The following is an 18,082-nucleotide window of genomic DNA, read 5'->3' as shown; positions in this document are numbered from 1 at the left end:
TTGCCAGATAGACATATTTTGGTTAAATTGGATATTGTTAACACGTGTGACCAGTATTTGAGTAAAATTTCAATCCATTATTGTTATGATTCCACAGCAATTCCTTATGTGAGCGAGTTACAAGGCATTTTAAAGTAATTACAGTAAAAATACATTTTCATAATAAGCAATGTACCATGAGAAATATGTATAAAATAGCTTGATAATAGTAATAATAATACTGCTTTTCAGCTTTTCCCAGATCTCATCTCTGTCCGCCACGAGTTGTAATGTCACACGAGATCAAAATAGATATCACAGAGTAAGAAAAAGCTTCCCATACAAATCCAACTGTATAAACATTATACTAAGTTCTTGCTAGGTAAAGTTCCAAAAAAGCCAAAGTGGAAAATGAAATGCACTTTTTCTTTTTCACTGCCTTTGAAAATGATTATTATAAAATGACTCTGCAGTTAGACTTCCTATTATGAGAGAGCAAAGGCAGGATGTTGGAGGTTGTACACCTTTGGAAAAGACAGAACGAACATATTCAATCCTATTTTACCTACACATCCTAAATACAGCTTTACATTTCCGTGTTTTATGTACGTCGCAGGTCTCCTCTCGTCTCCGGCCAGGCTATACCCGTGTGGTAGAGTGGGTGCTGGGCAGGCCTGCAGAACTGTAACCAGCAGGGAAGGTGCTGTATGGACTCATGTTGGAGAGGCCCATCAGGGAGTTGGGGATCATGGTGATGTTGTTGGGGGTCATCAGAGGGATGTCGTCAGGGGAGCGGCGCTGGCTGAGTGAGTAGTCCAAGCTGGGAGAGACGTGGTGAGGATTGTGGAGGGCCTCACACTGGTTCCTTTGCTGGGATGACAGGGTCTCGTCTACGGTGGTGGTGTGGCTCACGTTGTTGCCTTTGCTGTCACGCTGGGGACTGGGCTGTTGGGACGTGTCCTGGCGACTACGCTTGTCTTTGCGGTAGTACAGAGCGGCGAAGGCCAGGACGTTGAGGAACAGCAGTGAAGCCCCCACAGCAATGGTGACGCTGAGCTCTGTGGAGTAATCTCTTGGGTTTGGCATGATCAGAGGACCCATCTCTCTCCCGCCTTCGTTGCCATTGTGGGCAGTGGACACAGGGGGCCGGCCAGTGCTGCCGGGCCTCTTACCATTGGACTGGGTGGGATCCATCGGGGTGACCTTGGTAGTGGTGGAGGAGTAATGGAACATGTCGTGGAGGTTGTAGAGATGGGGCACAAGGTGTTTCCAGAAGGCCACCTTGGTGGCGCGGTAGTGATCACGGATACGAGGTTTCAGGCCGATGTGCAAGTACAGCTGGTCATAGGGGTCGTACTTAGACCAGGCCACTTCCTCGAAGCGGTTGGCCTTGGTGTGGATGAACTTGGTGTCCTGTGGCACTGGCTTGTTAGGATCCCTACAGACACATGATAGACAGAAAACTTGGGTCATAAAATGTGTTGAAAGGAAGCTGAATGCTAGTGTGAAGGCAGGGTGATAATTCAATACTATTTCATAAACTTCCAATAAAATCATATTGCGATAATATGATCTTATCAAGTTATTGATGTAGAAATTTTGTTGCCCTAATTAATGATTTAGAATATTAAAACCAAACAAAATTAGTTATTTAACTTTTTGCTTTACATATAATAGAACCCAGTTCCTCGCTTTGAGCATTTGTTTGATTTTTTTTAAAACTCGCGATACCCAGATGTAGACCATTGTTGGAAAATATCCTCATTTTTATTGTGATAATGATTTTAGCACCATTGCTCATAGATATAAAGACAATGTTGCCATTCCAAATGCAAAAGAGAAGAGCTGTTTGTTAAATTCTAAAACACACAAACAAAAAGGAGATCAACACAATGTAATATCACCATCTCTCCTCAAGGGCTCAGCATTCCCTAAATACTACACACTAACACAGTAGCCTACAGAGACCTATGCTGTGCCTCCTCCTACTGCGAGGGTCATCAACCACAAGGATTCATTGCAGCTCTGCATTCAATATTCAGTAAAGACTCCAGCAGGGCTGCAGTGGAGTCTTCCACTGCAACGCAAATCACTAAGGTGTCCCTTATCTGCAAAATTTTTACGTGAACATGGCAAATTATAAAAAGAAAAAGCTGCCAGAGGGAGTGCTGCAGAGCTTTATTCTGCACTTTCAACAGCCCGCTTTTCCAGTGCGGAGTTACTGTAGTGTAACATCAGCTCAACATCAGGCTATAGCTTGTCTTGGCTAATAAACTCTCATTTGCTGAAACCTAGGTGACTTTATTAACCTGAAGAAGTCTCCTGTCTTCCTTTGAATTCCTCAAAATGTCACTGCTTCCAACAATAACCCCAAATCCATATATGAAAAGGACCTAAAGGAGACCTATGGAAAGATAGATCCGTAGATAATTTTTTTTGTTTCTGTGTAAAATCACCCACAACTGATAAAATTCTATGCAAAGGGAAGATATTCAAGAGTTCATGTCTTAGTTAAGTAAGAGTTCACCTCACCTATTAGCATAAAGCTAGGGTAGGTAATGTATTTTAGAAGCATTTTTGTTATATTTGCTGAAATTCTCTATACACCCCGACAGCAATCAATAATTCAAATGCTCTGACAATAAAAAGAAAAAAATCCAGCATCTGTAGCTGCTGCAGGCCTGTAATAAGCATATGACACAAGGACAGACAACACTGAAAGTTTGGAGGCCAGGCGAGCAGCGGGATACTGGTGGATAGGAAGTGATGAGACTGCATGAATCGCAGAAGGAGAGAAGAAAAAGACGAGAATATCAACAGAAAGCAGAGTGAAAAGCAATGTGCGATCATCGGACTATTGCCTGTAGTCATCTTATCAACAACACTGGAGAGAGAGACTTTCAGTCGAAGTGAACCTGGCTCCCAGAAGTGAAAAGCTGTGATGGATTTTTATGCATCACTGTGGCTTCAGGTCGGATACTGAGCCATCTCTGAACCCTGGTGCTGCTCGTCGTTCTGGGACTGGGTTCAGAGCCTTAGTGACTAAGGAGGTTTTGGAGGCGGGCAATGAAAGAGACGCAATATCACTTGAATTCAAGCAGGGAGATAGGACACTCATTACTTTTGTAATCCTGTTTACCGCTTACTGTTTACTAAAGGTTGTTGTGCCTTGAGCGGAAGTTGTGTGTGTGTGTGTGTGTGTGTGTGTGAGTGCAGTAACTGTTGTGTTGTGTGCACGTATGAAGCTTGTGCATATGCCTGTGCTCGTCTGGTGGGAGGGGATTAGGACAGAGAGCGCAGGGGGGAGAGCTGCAGGAGGAGGGCTTTATTTTCAAATTCTAGCATTTTTTTTGCCTTTTCCAGACCTACCCCAACTTTGAAAGCTTCATACTCAAATCTAAACAGTACATTCAATAAAAAACACTGATACCTGTTACCAGTGTATCTATATTGTATACTACAAGCAAACATGGACATGATATATATGAATGGATTATTTGTCCCAACCCAACTTTAAGTCACAGCTCACAGTAAAGGAGGAGGAGTGTCATGATTCCTGCCTCAGTCCCGTGTCTCCCTACCTGTTGCCACTTCCCAAGTGGCTCTCTCTCTCTCTCTCTCCCTTTGTGTGTGTGATTGTGTGAGTGGAGACAGGTGTGCTAGAATCAGAGCAGGGCCCTGCCAGCTGCAACCCGTTCAATAATCAAGACCTCTACTTATACTCAGCCCAGCCAGATCCACACTGCCAGATTGTAGCCTTTGCATCAGTCAGTCTATGCTTCAACCCGTTATTTGCCTGCATTTATCAGTTACCTTGTTGTTGCCTGTTTTTCCTAGCCTGACGTTGTCTCCTGTTCACTGCAGTGCCCTGCTTCCCTGCCCTGGACCTCCACTCTACCCAGCTTCCATGGATTCTGCTCTGGACCTACACCCCTTGCCCCAGCCTGCCTAAGCTCCTGGTTCCCCGCTTCCAGCCCAAGCCTCAGCCCCAGTTTCCCAGCTACCAGTACTAGTTTCCCCATACCTGCTTTAATAAAAATCTTGTCCTACCGTGTCCTTGACTCCTTGCCTCTGCGTGTCTGCACTTGGGTTCACCTGATCTGCCCCACGTAACAGAGGTTTATGTGGTACATCTTAACTGCCTCTTCAAATTTCCTTTCCAACATAACCTTTTGTTTAACACTGAGGAACTGCTTTAAACATTTATGTGCATTGAGCTGTAAAGTTTAAGATCCATCACCTTTAGGAAACCTGCCCAAAGTGATGAAACTTTGTTATGTGCATAAAGAGAGATTATATAGAAAACTAAACATGACACTGGCACTTTAAGAAAAGACAGCCTGGCATTACTTTCATCTTTTAATGTGACTATACAATTACGCATCACCATTTTTTGACATGTTGTGGGTAGATATTTAATTTATACAATTAAATATCTACTTAGTATAAATCTTATGTGTACGGTGAGGGTCAACCAATTACAACAAATGGAAGCACAGCTAACTTACAGTAAGAAGTGTACAGTATGCAGATTAATGATAAACCCAATTAATAGGCTTAAAAGAATTCATATTAATTGATTAAGAACTGGAGCACCACTTTTCTTGTGTGAGTTCTTGTGAACTAACAAAGGAGAAAAGGAGAGCAGGCAGGAAGAAGTGACAGTGGGAGTTCAGACTGCACTTAATTAGGAGACAATACCTAAGGGTGAATGCTATAGTCCTTTAATCAGGGTGATAAAGGAAGAGTAAAAGTAGCGGAAGTTTGAGGTTGAACATCTCAACACAAGTAAGGGCTGCACAATCGAGGCCAGTCATGTTATATCCCAACACTTCGACCCTTTCCAAGGAAACGCTGGAATGTAAAATGAGAGATTCGATGTGTAACTTTTCATAGTTAAGTACTTTTTGTGCCTGGATTTGCTGTTACTCACCCACTCTTGGCGAAGTTCGTCCAATACGTCATAACCACGGCACTGAGCATGATGTCATTCCTGGAGAAGTTACAGGGGAACAGGTCAGTTGGGCCCACCATGGGGATGCCAAACACGTAAGGCACCTCATCTCCGTGCGCTGAGTCAGACCACACAGGCTTCATGAGGCTCTGGCAGTGGTGGTAGAAGGCGTAGAAGTATGTAGGCGAACCGTAGCGGGCATGTAGGTCAGCGGTCACCACTGAAGGCTCCACCCATTGGTGGTCGGTGAACAGAGCCACCAGGGTCTTCCTCCTGGTCTCCGGGTTGTCCTTGTCAGCCCAGTCTGTGTACATGAATTTAATTGTCTCCCTCAGTGTGTCCTTCCCTTCTGGGTAGCCGTACAAACTGTCCACAAAGTCTGACACAGCAAAGTCAAAGTCGCTGCCGGACACGCCGTCCTCCAGGTCCATCACGTTCTCCACGAACCGCAGTCCCTCACCCTGATTAACACCGAGCATTATATCATAGTTTAGGAACTCGCCCTGCTCCATCAGGATCTCCGGGTCATCAGGGATGACGTCTCCGTCGATGACGGGGCCGAAAGCCACGCGGTATCGGGCGGGCTGGATGTCTTGTTCCACCAGCTCCTTTGCACTCTTCTTCTGCAGGCAGGAGACCATGTCCACGGTGTCCAGCACGTTGCAGCCAACTCTCTCGGCCAGCAGGCGAGTGTACTTGACTGGTTGGTAGTTGACAGCCCAGCTGGACAGTGCTGAACCACTTTGGATGATGGCTCTGTGGAACAAACCTTGGGACACAGAATGCAGAACAAAAAGACACAGGAGACCCAGAGAACAGTGGTTAGTACTCTAGACCCTCAAATCATCATTATACATATCATCATTTGGGACAAAAGGTAAAAACATTCTGAACTGCTCAAAGCAAATACACATCCTCACTGATTCACTTTACACTAAATTCACAATTAAATCAAAGTCTTGTTGCTACACAAAAAGGTATATAAAAGCAATCAAGCCTAGATGTCATATACTTTGAATATTAGCCAGGGAGAAAAACATATTACAAAAAGTGGAAAGGCCAGATAGTTGATTCTTATTGATGAGCAGCTGCTCAGCAAAGCAGCTGGGAGAAGAAATGAACTGGTAATAGGGTGTTGGCCCCTTCTTTTGTAATTATAATGATAAAAAAATGACGAAATACTTTCTGGTCTCTGTTGATCCCCTCATTTATTTCATGTGGTGTCGTTGCTATATGCAGATGACAGTGAATACGGATCAAATTAATGATCAATTTGCAGCTTTGTTTCAGTGAGGAGGTGGCTGGTTTTCCTATACCGGTTATTCACAGATGCACTGTAATTGCAGAATCTTTAATACTGTGTTACTAACAAGCTGCATAGCTTACATGTAGACCGCCGATGCCAACTGTGCGGCGGAGAGTCTGTGTAGGGAGCTGAATATGCAAGTAACCCTGATCCTTCAATGTTGATACAGTAAACACGCTGCTCTGTTGAATTGTTTATATGCAGTGCGTCACCTCTGTCTCTAGGGATTTTGTATCTACCACCTAAAAATGACAAGTGATATATATTGACTCAAAAAATACTCTGCTGAGGTTAAGGCACAGCAGTCGCTGGAAAAAGAGTGCAGGGACGGTGTCACTTTCTCCCTCCGTTCCTGTCATTTATTCCAAATTTTTTTTAGGGCAGCAGCGAGCAAGTCTACTTCAAAGACTGCCGGAGGTCTTTGTGCATTTGCTGCAGCCGAGCTAGGGCATCAAATACAAACCTCACAAAGGACAGTTGCCGCAGCCTCCCTGGCATTGATGAAAACACACAATTTCTGCCCTTCCTGTGATTCTGTCCAGCATCAATGGGAGGACCGGGTCGATGATACCGCAAAGATAAGAGGTTCAATTCCCAGTGGGCCACCCATATTAAAATACACACCTTTGATTCTTGCAAGGAGCTTTGGATTAGTGTTCACAAAATGGCATGTTCTAATGTTGCCTATTTTTCTTTTCAGTGGATATCAGATACCAGTTTCCTGAAGGTAATTTTTACTGTGTATGATTTAATTCATATTGATTTATGTTGTCATTTCAAAACTAATATTGCAGCAATTGATAACACAGTGGACACTGGACTAGAATATGCTGTTTTCAACTGAAGCACTGTTAATACATCTGTGGGGGTGAAAAAAAAGAAATATCAATTTTTACAGAAAATATCAAAGAATTTGGACTTTTTATCGCGGTCCAGCTTCAACCTCACGCCAAACTTGTCTTTGGTGTTTTCACTCAAGGTTTTGCAATTACAGAAAAGCAATGCACAAAATTTAATGGGTTTTTTTAAAAATAGTTTTTGGACAAATTTTGAAAGGGTTTGTGCAGGTATGAAAAGGAGGGTAAACAAATCTGACGACAAATCCGGAAGACTAAAATATTAATCAGCTGCAATGCTACAAAACGGATGGACACAGGTGAATGTGATGACATGCTGAAAACTTTATAATGCCAGTAGGCTTCTTTAAGAGCTTCACATTTAAAGAGGCAAAGCTTTTAGGCTGATTAGATTGAGTGGAGGGGGAACAAAAGCAATCACTTATTTAACGAATACACACTTTACCCTACTCCCATATCATAACACTTCATCTCCCTGACAGACCATTTACAGCTGCACTTGAAACAAAGAACAAATCTCCAAAATGATTAAATATTATTGTTATAGAAACATTGTTACAGTAACATTGACAACTTTAAGATAAGAAATACATTTGATAAAGAACAAAATAGATACGTATTTCAGGTTATTGCTTTTAAGTTACTTTATTTTCTTGTGCATTAATTACCACTCAACTTAATAGCTAAGGAAATCTGTATTGATCAAAGTCAGAGATACTGTAACTATGACATTGTAAATGGCTGATTCCTACCCTCTGAGTGGTGGGACAGTGTTAGCAGACTGACACAGGAAGCACCGATTCCAGATCCAAACACTGTGATGCGGCCCGGGTCTCCTCCAAAGTAGCCGATGTTCTTACTGATCCAACGGAGAGCTTGAATCTGGTCGAGAAGTCCATAGTTTCCTTTTGCCGCCTGGTCACCGGTACTGAGGAAGCCTGACGTGTAGAGAGAGACAACAGAGCCAGTGCTGAAGTAAAGATATATAGTATATGTCACAGCTTTGATCTAAAGTTGTAGCCCAGCAGGACATCTGAAGAAACTGACACCATTCCCCACAGGTGCAAATATGCCTTTGCTCTCTCCTACAGTGACTATTTTAGTCAACTCCTTGTAATAGTCTACAAGCAGCAGCACGCCTCAGGAAGTGATCGTGAGTCTGCTCATCAAATCTGAATGCTCTCCTCGCGGCGGTGAATTCATAACATTCAGTGTGCATGAATAAATAAATCTGTTACTTGTGCATGATTCTTTAAATTAGTTAATATCATAAAACCAAATAGATGTCACCAGTACTCTTACAATTGATCCTATTACTCATTCCCTTGTATTCTAGTCTCATTTTAAACAATGCACCATTTTTGAATGTTAAACATAGGGAAATTCTCTTGACCTTGTATATGCGTGTGAATGCTGCATCCCTCCATACTGTATTTAAATCATTTTGTTTTCAGTGGCGAAGGCTGATATTCTTGTATAGATTAGATAAATCTATCTAAATGTAGATAAACTGTGTTTTCAGAACAGGTACAGAGCAGCTTGTGTGCAACAAGGACAGGGTGTGATAAGTATTTGCATCACTTTTCCTCTGAGGACAACATTTGTATTCAAATCAAGCCATGCCATACCACCAAGATCTATATATTTTCTCCTACTGTTTTACATTTTTCACTCACGTCTCTTCTTCTTTTTATAGGTTAATAACAGCATCACAAGTGGGAATTAGCGACCATTATGACAGTTTATTTTCTCTGATCAAACAGAGGCTAAATGCCCCCATTTGAAACACCATTAAAAGTTACCACACAGTCGTCGTCATCACCTAATATCCCAATTCTGTAGTTGAGCGTGACGACGACAACATTCCCATAACTGGCTAGAACGCTGCCATCCATCATGTTCCCAGTGCCCTCCATATAGGAGCCTCCATGGATGTAGACCATCACAGGTCGAGCCTCAGAGTCCCTTATATCTGCAACGTCAACACACACACACACACAAACACACACACACACACACACACACACACACACACATGCTGAGCAAACAACTGCAGAGTCGACAGTAATGAAATGGAGAATTAATGGAGCACAGTTACTAAACTTTATTTCCCAACTGTTCTGTATGAGGTGTGGGTAAAGACTGCATAGAAGAGGAGCTTAGAAGCAAGCTAGGGTGGTAGGCCTGTGGTTTGGAAGCTGTAATGACATTCAGAAAATGCATGATATATACACTCTGACAAGGGGTGTATGAATTAAATGGTCAAATGTCATTCGCAACAGTTTTTTTTTACAATACATCATTTTTTACAGTTGTTACATATCTGGACACTGCTGTTTATCATAAAATGCTGTGGATTAGAGATACAGGGAGAGAAAAAAAATCAATTGATTTGACTTGTTTGGTCCCAGTTGAGAAGGAAATTCTGTAATGATGGAATTGTACAGTTCAAGATATTAAACGAACGCACAAGCTTAAAGATTCTGACTCGAACTGAGACGTACCACACTACACTGAGCTCTTGTTATCTCCAAATATGAGCTAAAATAGAGATAGTGTTATTATTTTGAGTGCAGAAAAACACCAATTTGTTATATTGTCCAACGACTGTCTTTAAAAGAGACAATAAGAAGAATAAGTGGATAATACAATCTCCAGATCAATGTGCATGCAGCAGAGATGTAGGTCTTACTGAGAGGATTGCAACAGCACTTGGTTCAAGACATGAGGTGCAGCAACAGCAAACTTATGTAATCGGATAACATTTTTTTTAGTCCACTCAAAATAAAGACACAGTTTCTTTGGAAAGTAAAAACTAAGATTTGTGAGATCTTCATTCTCAAACTAAAAGAATCCATGCATCAAGACTTTGAGCTCTTAAAAATACCTTCAGATATATGAGTCTCAGCATGTGAGAAAGCCGCCCCCTTTTTCTTGTGTTGGCTCCCTGGGATTCACATGAGGAAAAAAAAAGAAGTACAGGATTTTAAAGAAAGTATGGTTGACTGTGCCTCTTATTGAAAATGCTGTCCAATCAAACAGACACAATTAGGAGAAAAAAAATCCATAAATTATAGCCCATTTACATGCAGTATGTTGCACTTTTTCCTGTAATTATTTTATGACAAATGTAGATAAAATTATGTAAAATCTTTAGAGATGTGTGACACAATTATGAGTTGAAACTCTTACAAAATAATAAGTGTTTATGATTCTATTTTGATCAAGTAACAAATTCTTGTTCCTTGTTAGATATTTGTAAGGATGACACAGTTTGTATAAATACATGGACACATGCATATATGTATATATATATATATTTATATACACACACTGTTACATTGTTAACATCGTTATATTGACTCAGCTGCCTCGGCTTTGACTGGAGTGATCTTCCTTGGTTCATCTTATCTCTCTGTGCCGTTTTACATTTTTCCACAAACTATCGTGTTGAGTCTTCAGATGAAGACAGTTACTGAAGATATGAGGTACATAGTTTATTAATGAATAATTTAATTAACAAAGTAGAGATCTACTCTGCCTTGAGTGGAGCATCAAGCCACAAAAATAAATATTATATAGCATGAATTTAAAAAACATACTCTTAAATTTGACAAGGCAAAAAGACTACTGGAGATAAGCAAAAAGGAAAACAACAAAGGTTTCACATCAGTGATAAAGAAATGATAAAGTCACAGAACACCCAAGGTGGATTATAAATAAACAATGACAGTCTAAAGACTAAAAATGTATAGAACCAGTGGGTTGTGATATTTCCTTTGAAATATGAATGCAAATGTGAAATTTAATTAACCAGTTTGTGTGGCAGGTGAGGAGGCTTTTAGGAAGCACTCAGACCAGGGGCTTTATAAAATGTGGGCTGCACCATTTTGGACAGCTACCTCTCAAGCAGGCTGTTTATCTGTTGTTGCTACGCTACCATAGAAAAGCCAGTCAAAGAGTGCCGTGTTACATACACAAGCTGAACACGGTTCAACTTTGAATGCTGAATGTTTTGCATTATACTACACTGAATGCTTGTGAGGAAGGCAATACATTCTCAGAAACCGTGTTTAATTGGAGCATTGAAGTCAACTGAATTAGATAAATCTGTTTGTCAACACAAGATTTAGGAAAGATACAGAGTCACAGTGGTATTATGTTGTTCTGCTAATCTACAGATTCACAGCAGACACACAAAATGTTCCCTTGCTGGTTCATTTTACTCTTTTATCAGATACAAAAATAGGAAGGCTTCGGCAAGCGACAGATAGAAGTTGACTCATGTACCTCACTAATTGGCCCCCAACAGACACACTGTCTGAACAGAGTTATGATTCAGTGAAATATGAAGAAACAGTAATTTTGGATTTTCTAAACAACATGAAAAGCCGGCAATGCTTGCTTTACAAGATGTCCTAACTAAGTAATTGTTCCTGATTACTTTTGATACTCAGTGGCAACAGCTGAATATGCTACGCTCATCATTTTAAAAGTTGAAAATTATTGCTTATTTTAGGCAGACCAATACTTGAACACCTTACCTCAGCGATATTTCCCTGGATGTCTGTTAATGGGAAAGTAAGCACATACCCCAGTATATTTATGTTTAGTTATGCCTCTCTTTGTATCTGAACAAAAGATCCATTCAGTGGCATCAGGACAATATCTACAGTTGCCACGACTACCAAAATGTGAGTAATTTCCTGCTTGACAATAGGAACATGATTGTTATTTTTAAATGTAATATGATTGCAACAGGTGAGACGATGATGACGGTGCTTTGGATGGTAAATCAGCCCTTTATGGCAGCAATGACACGAGCTGTGGTCGCACACATGCTTTATGATGATCACAGGACGACATGATAACGGCGATCAATGGACATGGATAGTCATTGCTGTCCATTTTACCACACCAACTCACCATCCTCTGTCGGAGCGTAGATGTTTAGATATAAACAGTCCTCGCTCTGATCCTGAATGTATGTGGCTACTGTGTCCAGGTTATAGGTGAACCATATGGGCATCATGATCTCTGGCACGGTGTTGTGGATGTTCTGAGGGCACACAGGCATGAAGTGGGTAGCATTCTTGACACCTGACCAAGAGGAGGGCTGCTCTGGGGGCATGAAACGCTTCTCACCCACTGGTGGAGAAGCATAAGGGACCCCAAGATACTGGTCGACAGGCCGGAGCACCTCACTGGGCACGGGGACCCTGAGGCCTCGCAGCTTCCCAAACTGGGTGGTCACTGACGGGTAGAATTTCTGGCTCGTTGACTTGGTGAATGACCAGCAGGAACATAATATCCACCAAAGAAGAGCACAGTGGGTGATGGTGACAGTCCCTTGCTGATGTGGCAGGTGTGCAGGCAACAGATGGTCTCTAAATGTAGCCAGCCACATGGTCTGGGCAAGACAGTGCCCTGGCACAACACAAATGCACACTGTAGTGTCCGCTCAGTCCCTCTGCACTGACCCTGTCAAACACACATCACTCACTGCGCCTTTGGCTCCAACGGTTATCAAATCCAAATACACCTCAGTCAGGTATGGACCACCCTCGCTTCCGCTTTTCATTGCAGTGCACACAGATCTGAAAACAAGAGGATAAGAGAAATGAGACAATTAAACATCACAAATATGTGAAAATAGTCTTGAAAATCTTTATAATTGACACATTTTTGATGAAAGTAGTATCCTCTTACTAAATATTGGAGCTCAAAATACATATTTTTTATATAAGCTGTGTATTACTTCACTGCTAATAACCTCTTTGGACAAACTGCAGTCTTATAAGAGCAAATGTATGCTTTTATATATACAAATCATTAAATACTGATCTTTATGTACCAGTGGAGGAGGCGATGGGAGGAATCTGAAAGACCCATCTGCTGTGATGTTGGAGTGATGCTGCAAAAGCATCTCAAGATAAAAAGGTGTTAAGCACCCTGTTTCTTATGTAAAAGCAACCCAGTGAACAGCGAAGAAAGACAAATCTTTAATATGCACTGAAGAGAAATTAAAAGGTCTTCGTTGGAAAGAAAATCTATGAGTTGATTATGATGTTTCAGTGTTTCAAAAACACCAAATAGCCTATCTCAAATCATTTTGTCAAACATTGTGTCTTCCATCTTCAGTCAGCAACACTTTCAGCTGCTGACATGAAGATGCGTGATGGAAGTGTTTCACAGAACAAACATGTCTGATGGGAGTCACACCAGCACCAAACCCTCCTCATGAAGTAGAGTAATTGCAGGTTAATTGAAAGACTTGAGAAAGGCTTATAGCAGCATAAGACCGTTGGAATTCAATATTGGAAGAAAAGGATCCTTTGACGCCTTTCTGAAAAGCTGATTTGTTGCAGTCTGTGTGTGCTGCAATCCATTTTTCCCCAGTTTTCTCTTCTTTCAGCAAACACAAATGGTTAGTCAATGAAAGAAAAGTGCGTGTTATTCAGCCTTTATTGTCATAATAACTACATGAAACTGTTTTTTATTCTTAACACTAAATCAAGTATTAAGAAACACTACTAATTCACATAGCAGCCCTTTTGGAAGCCTAGATAAAATCTAATTGATTCCACATTTTTCTCAGTGACAAATTCCACTAATATTACACTACTTGAAGTGCAGATAATAATCTCTAACCCAAACCACTGTTACCAGAGCTTCTATATAAGGACGAGTGTTAACTAGTAGCTGGTTCATCAGCGTACACTGTGAATGCTTCAGTAAACAGGAGATACACATCCACCCCTAATCACATGTGCACACTGTACGTCAAATGTAAGTACAGATCTACAGAGAGAAAACCGTGTTGTGCTTCTTTCAATCTTGTAATCTAAACTGCACCCCATTTAAGTCCTCACAGCAGTAAGCATATATTGCTCGACATGGGGTTCTCGCTGGCTTGTCAATGAACAAAACAAAAAACAAGCTTGTTAACCTAATCAAACTGCCTGGAGCATTGTGAAAGACTGCAGCTAAACAGCTCTCTTTCAAACTGATGAACCTATCTATTAAGACGGGAGACAATTTCTTCCCTCGAATATGAGCAACTAATTAACCGTACATGCGGTGTATTGGCTTTCCTCTCTCCCTGCAACACTTTTGTTTACACTAGCAGGAAAATAAACACAAATAAAGGCAACTCGCCCCCTCTCTTTCACAGGTGCGGCACATTACCTGATATGCACAGCCTCACCGTCTGCCCATTTTTTTTTTTTTTTAAAAAGAACGAGACATATTAGAGTAATATCACAGAGGTTCATTTGAGAAATGCTGTACCCCTCTCTGCTCTGGGCCAGCTTTGTCTGTTTTAATTAACACTTAGATTTGTTCCTTCTCCTCTCTGTTATTTGACAGTGATATACGGGCTCCCAAGACATCAAAATGGAAAAGATGGAGAACCTGATTTTTTTTTTTTTTTTGTAGATCGTTGCACATCTTCTGGTTTTGATCTGACGCTGATAATAAATAACTGGATTCCATTTGGAGGTTAAAAAAAAATCTGATGTGAAATCATTATCAATTAACAAATTAGCAGACACATGCTGCACAGTGGGCATCACTAATGAGACTTGGTTAGTTGTCTCGAGCTTAAGATGCAGCTCTGGCAGTAAAAAAAAAACTACCAGGGCTGCTGCAGATCAAAGGGATAATATGAATTCTTAAAATGAGCGGCATTTCCATTTAAATTATACATGCATTCGTGATATTTGTATCAATAGATTTGCATTTTCTACCAGTGTGACTTCAAATGAAACATCTAATTGGATTGATTGGAACAAAGCTAGCTTTTTTATGACTGTACCTGATATACACTTCTTTCATTTTGTTTTCCTGATGTTACTGCAGAGAGTCCACTGAATACCGCCTTCAACTAGGCTGCAAAGTCTAATTTTTCCAACTTGTGGTCTGCGATGGGCCAGATGTGGATAAAAGCTTTATAGCTTACACCAAATGGGCCATGTAATAAAAGTGAGCCATCACTCAGTCAAGTTTGATACACTGCAAGTTTTTGGGCAATTTAAACTGGCAAAATGCCCGGCAACAAGTAAGGAAAGACACTAGCTGGGTAAAATATTTTTTCCAATTAAATGCCTACAATAACTCAGCAACTAAGTGATATGTTCAAAAAATGTTTTACGACCATAACATTTTATTCTAACAGACAATTTTGCAGCATCAGCCAGATGTGTATGCATCACAGTGGTGGCCAGGTCTCATGGGTTTTCCTGGAACCTTTAAATCACTATGACAGACTTTGGTTCCAGTTAAAGACGTATTAAAATGATTGTTATAATCATGTTTCACATCTCTACACCTGCATCATTGACAGGCACACAAGTCAACACCAATTCACCACTAATAAAAATCTCTGGGACAGCATCTTATTGATTGGTTTCTGGTAGCCGGGGGCCCCTTGTCATGACAGCATTTGTGAAGCCCTACTATGTCAGACAACAACAGTACCGGGCTCCCAATGCCCTTGTAATGCGACTGGTGTGGATTCAGACCGTTTTAGTGGATTCCCCCAAATCCGCCTAATATAGCAGTGCAATAAAGAGGAGGAGGGATTGATGCAGGGAAGACTAACAGACAGAAAACATGCAGGTGGCACTCCACATGATGACCACTGCTTTTATAAATGAATGAAATGATCCAGACCCACAGAGAAAACCAAGCCACAGCCCAGATAGCATCGACAAACTGCTGTAGTGTGTGTGTGTGTGTGTGTGTGTGTGTGTGTGTGTGTGTGTGTGTGTGCTGCCTCACGTTGTGACAGGGAAGCTTGTTTAATCTAGGTCTAGGACGGTGTAATATTGGATACAATGGGAGGAAAAAATTGACGAGCCAACAATTACTCCATCACGGTCAATCGTAGAGAAATAGCTCTAGATAAAACAATTAGCCCAGATGTCTGTGATCAATCTGAACAAAGATTCGTCCCACGGAGAAAAAAAACAAAAAAAACCCCAGAATCATTAGGTTAACTCACCTGCTTTTACAGAAGCTGATACGCGCTCCATCTCGAGATTTCCTCCATACCATGCCCGTCAGTTTCGCAAAAAGACAACGGACAGCGAGTGAAATATCCCCCAGTTTCAGCATCAAACACACAGATCTTCACTCTTATCTCCTGCTTTGCACGGTCTGCGTGCTTTGCGCATTCACGACGCCAAGGTCAGGAGCGCCAACGGTTTTAATGGAGCGCCCACCATAGAGATCTCTCTACGGCGCCCACTGCCAGCGCGTTACTAGGCAACCACCGGGATACGCCAGTGCATTAAATTCACCCTCTAACAGCCGACAAAATCCCAATTTAGAAACCATTAACTAACCACCTTAAACCTCGGACAGCACTCACGCACTCACATGCTTTGTGCTCGGCCGAAACCCATCTGCCTTTGACTAGATAAGTGTTTTTTTTTTCAAGAAGCGTGCAGGCCTGCGCGGTGAGAAGATGTGCGGGGTAGTTTAGAGCGAATACATTACATTTCATTGGCACATATAAGCCTTTTAGCAAATTTGTTACAGCCATGGCAAAATGGGATATAGGAAAATAAGAAAACACCAGAAAGAAACTGCAAACTGTCCTCCAATATGTTTATGTAGGCCTATATGTATATTTTAAATTCCTAATAAACTAATCCCCTTGTAGCTAAGTCTAAAAAAAATATGGATTCACTAATCAAACCTCTGTGCTCACACCACTATGTGAATTGTTTCTAAAAAACAACAACAAAACTCAGTGCTGGAGAGCCTTGCAAATTAATGAGAGCAATGAAACAACAGGCCTGCACTCTTGTTTAACAAGCAGATTGGATGGGCAATGCATGGAGAGTCTTCCCCCTATTTAACCACAATAGAAAACCCTTAAACAACTGTTGTGATGCAAAATGACCACAGGTGGCAGGAAATTAGTTCAAGACAAGAGGGAGCGAAAAGTTCTTTTCATGATGAAATACACTGCATACTGAAAATCACTAGTATTATGGTATTGTTTCTGGTGCTTCTTGAACTCATCGCCTGCTGGCTGCTATAAATGTTTCTTATGTGTTTATTTTAAGTATTTTTAATTTAGGGATTTAAGCTTACTTGGCTTTTCCGCTGTTAAATTTCTCCAGAAGTGTCATCTAAATGGATAAACTGAATCCCCATATGGAATCTGCTTTGACCATACACTCCAAATCCACTAACAGTATGAAATGAAATCCAGACAGCTGCTGACAAAGCAAACATTTTCCCCCACATATCGTTTTTTTTTCCATAATGCCCAGTGGCCATAGCTGTGATCTTTGCATGTTTAGAGCAGAGGCAGAGAGATGCTGCCTCTTGATGTCTGTTTAAAGCTGGGTTACCAAAGCGAGGAAAAAGCTTTTTATATGAGAAAATGGCCTGCATGGATGTCTGCTGATGCTCATGCAGGGCACAATATCTATATCTATATCTATATCTATATCTATATCTATATCTATATCTATATCTATATCTATATACTGTAGGTCACATACCATTATGAAGGTTATATTTCAAAATGCATGGAGATAATTACCTTCCATAATCAAGTTAGTTTTATGCATTCCAGACTTTCTGAAGAGGACATTTTTTTGTGCACTGGACTTATCAGCATTACCCTTGTGCCATGCGAAAAGTCCAACAAGTACATTCTGAAAGGAAGACATTTTAATTAAAGACCCAATTTCCACTCCAGATATGTGCAGTCATGGATAGTTTCTCCACATGAACTCTAAATGTGGGCTGAATCAGCTTGATTAGGGAGAAAGATGAAGCAGCTTCCGTGGCCGTGATTGTGCCAGAGCAGCCGTCGTCCTTCACTGTCTTCTTTCATAATGCAAAAATTCACATCTAGGGTTGGTAGGCATTCAGAGCTTTGCCGAAGGACAGCTCAGCAGGATGAAAGCTTACTGTACAGGACTTTAAACTGACTTAGCTTACAGTCCCCAGCATACCTTATAA

General features: G+C 41.1%; 1 protein-coding gene and 1 long non-coding RNA gene across 4 annotated transcripts; one reads left to right on the top strand and one right to left on the bottom strand.

Annotated features, from left to right (window-relative positions):
- On the bottom strand, nt 1–16,977 carry nlgn3b (neuroligin 3b). Of its 3 annotated transcripts, none has more exons than XM_044371553.1 (7): nt 16,101–16,974; nt 12,023–12,693; nt 9,984–10,043; nt 8,919–9,068; nt 7,849–8,034; nt 4,913–5,702; nt 1–1,417 (listed from the first exon to the last, which is right to left on the bottom strand). In XM_044371553.1, exons 2-7 carry the CDS (start codon nt 12,501–12,503, stop codon nt 619–621), a joined length of 2,466 nt encoding a protein of 821 aa, XP_044227488.1. In that variant the 5' UTR covers nt 12,504–12,693; nt 16,101–16,974; the 3' UTR covers nt 1–618. The 3 variants fall into 3 exon arrangements, with proteins under 3 accessions (XP_044227488.1, XP_044227490.1, XP_044227489.1); XM_044371555.1 differs by having other exon boundaries at nt 12,600–12,693; nt 16,101–16,972; XM_044371554.1 differs by lacking the exon at nt 9,984–10,043 and having other exon boundaries at nt 16,101–16,977.
- LOC122996033 lies at nt 3,510–4,033 on the top strand. The gene is made up of 2 exons (XR_006406917.1): nt 3,510–3,746; nt 3,844–4,033. It is a non-coding gene; the product is annotated as an uncharacterized LOC122996033 (long non-coding RNA).
- Nucleotides 16,978–18,082: the final 1,105 nt, after the last annotated feature.

This window comes from Thunnus albacares, chromosome 13 (assembly GCF_914725855.1).
Source record: "Thunnus albacares chromosome 13, fThuAlb1.1, whole genome shotgun sequence".
Lineage (NCBI taxonomy): Eukaryota > Metazoa > Chordata > Actinopteri > Scombriformes > Scombridae > Thunnus > Thunnus albacares.
The sequence above is the reverse complement of the archived record's forward strand: the minus strand, read 5'-3'. Positions and strand labels throughout refer to the sequence as shown.

Coding starts and splice junctions, on each gene's coding strand:
- nlgn3b (XM_044371553.1), bottom strand. CDS start 12,503: ATGTGGCTGGCTACATTTAGAGACCATCTGTTGCCTGCACACCTGCCA. Junction 5,703..7,848: donor ACTGTCCCACCACTCAGAGG/GTAGGAATCAGC, acceptor CTGTGTCCCAAG/GTTTGTTCCACAGAGCCATC. Junction 1,418..4,912: donor ACGAACTTCGCCAAGAGTGG/GTGAGTAACAGC, acceptor ATGTGTCTGTAG/GGATCCTAACAAGCCAGTGC.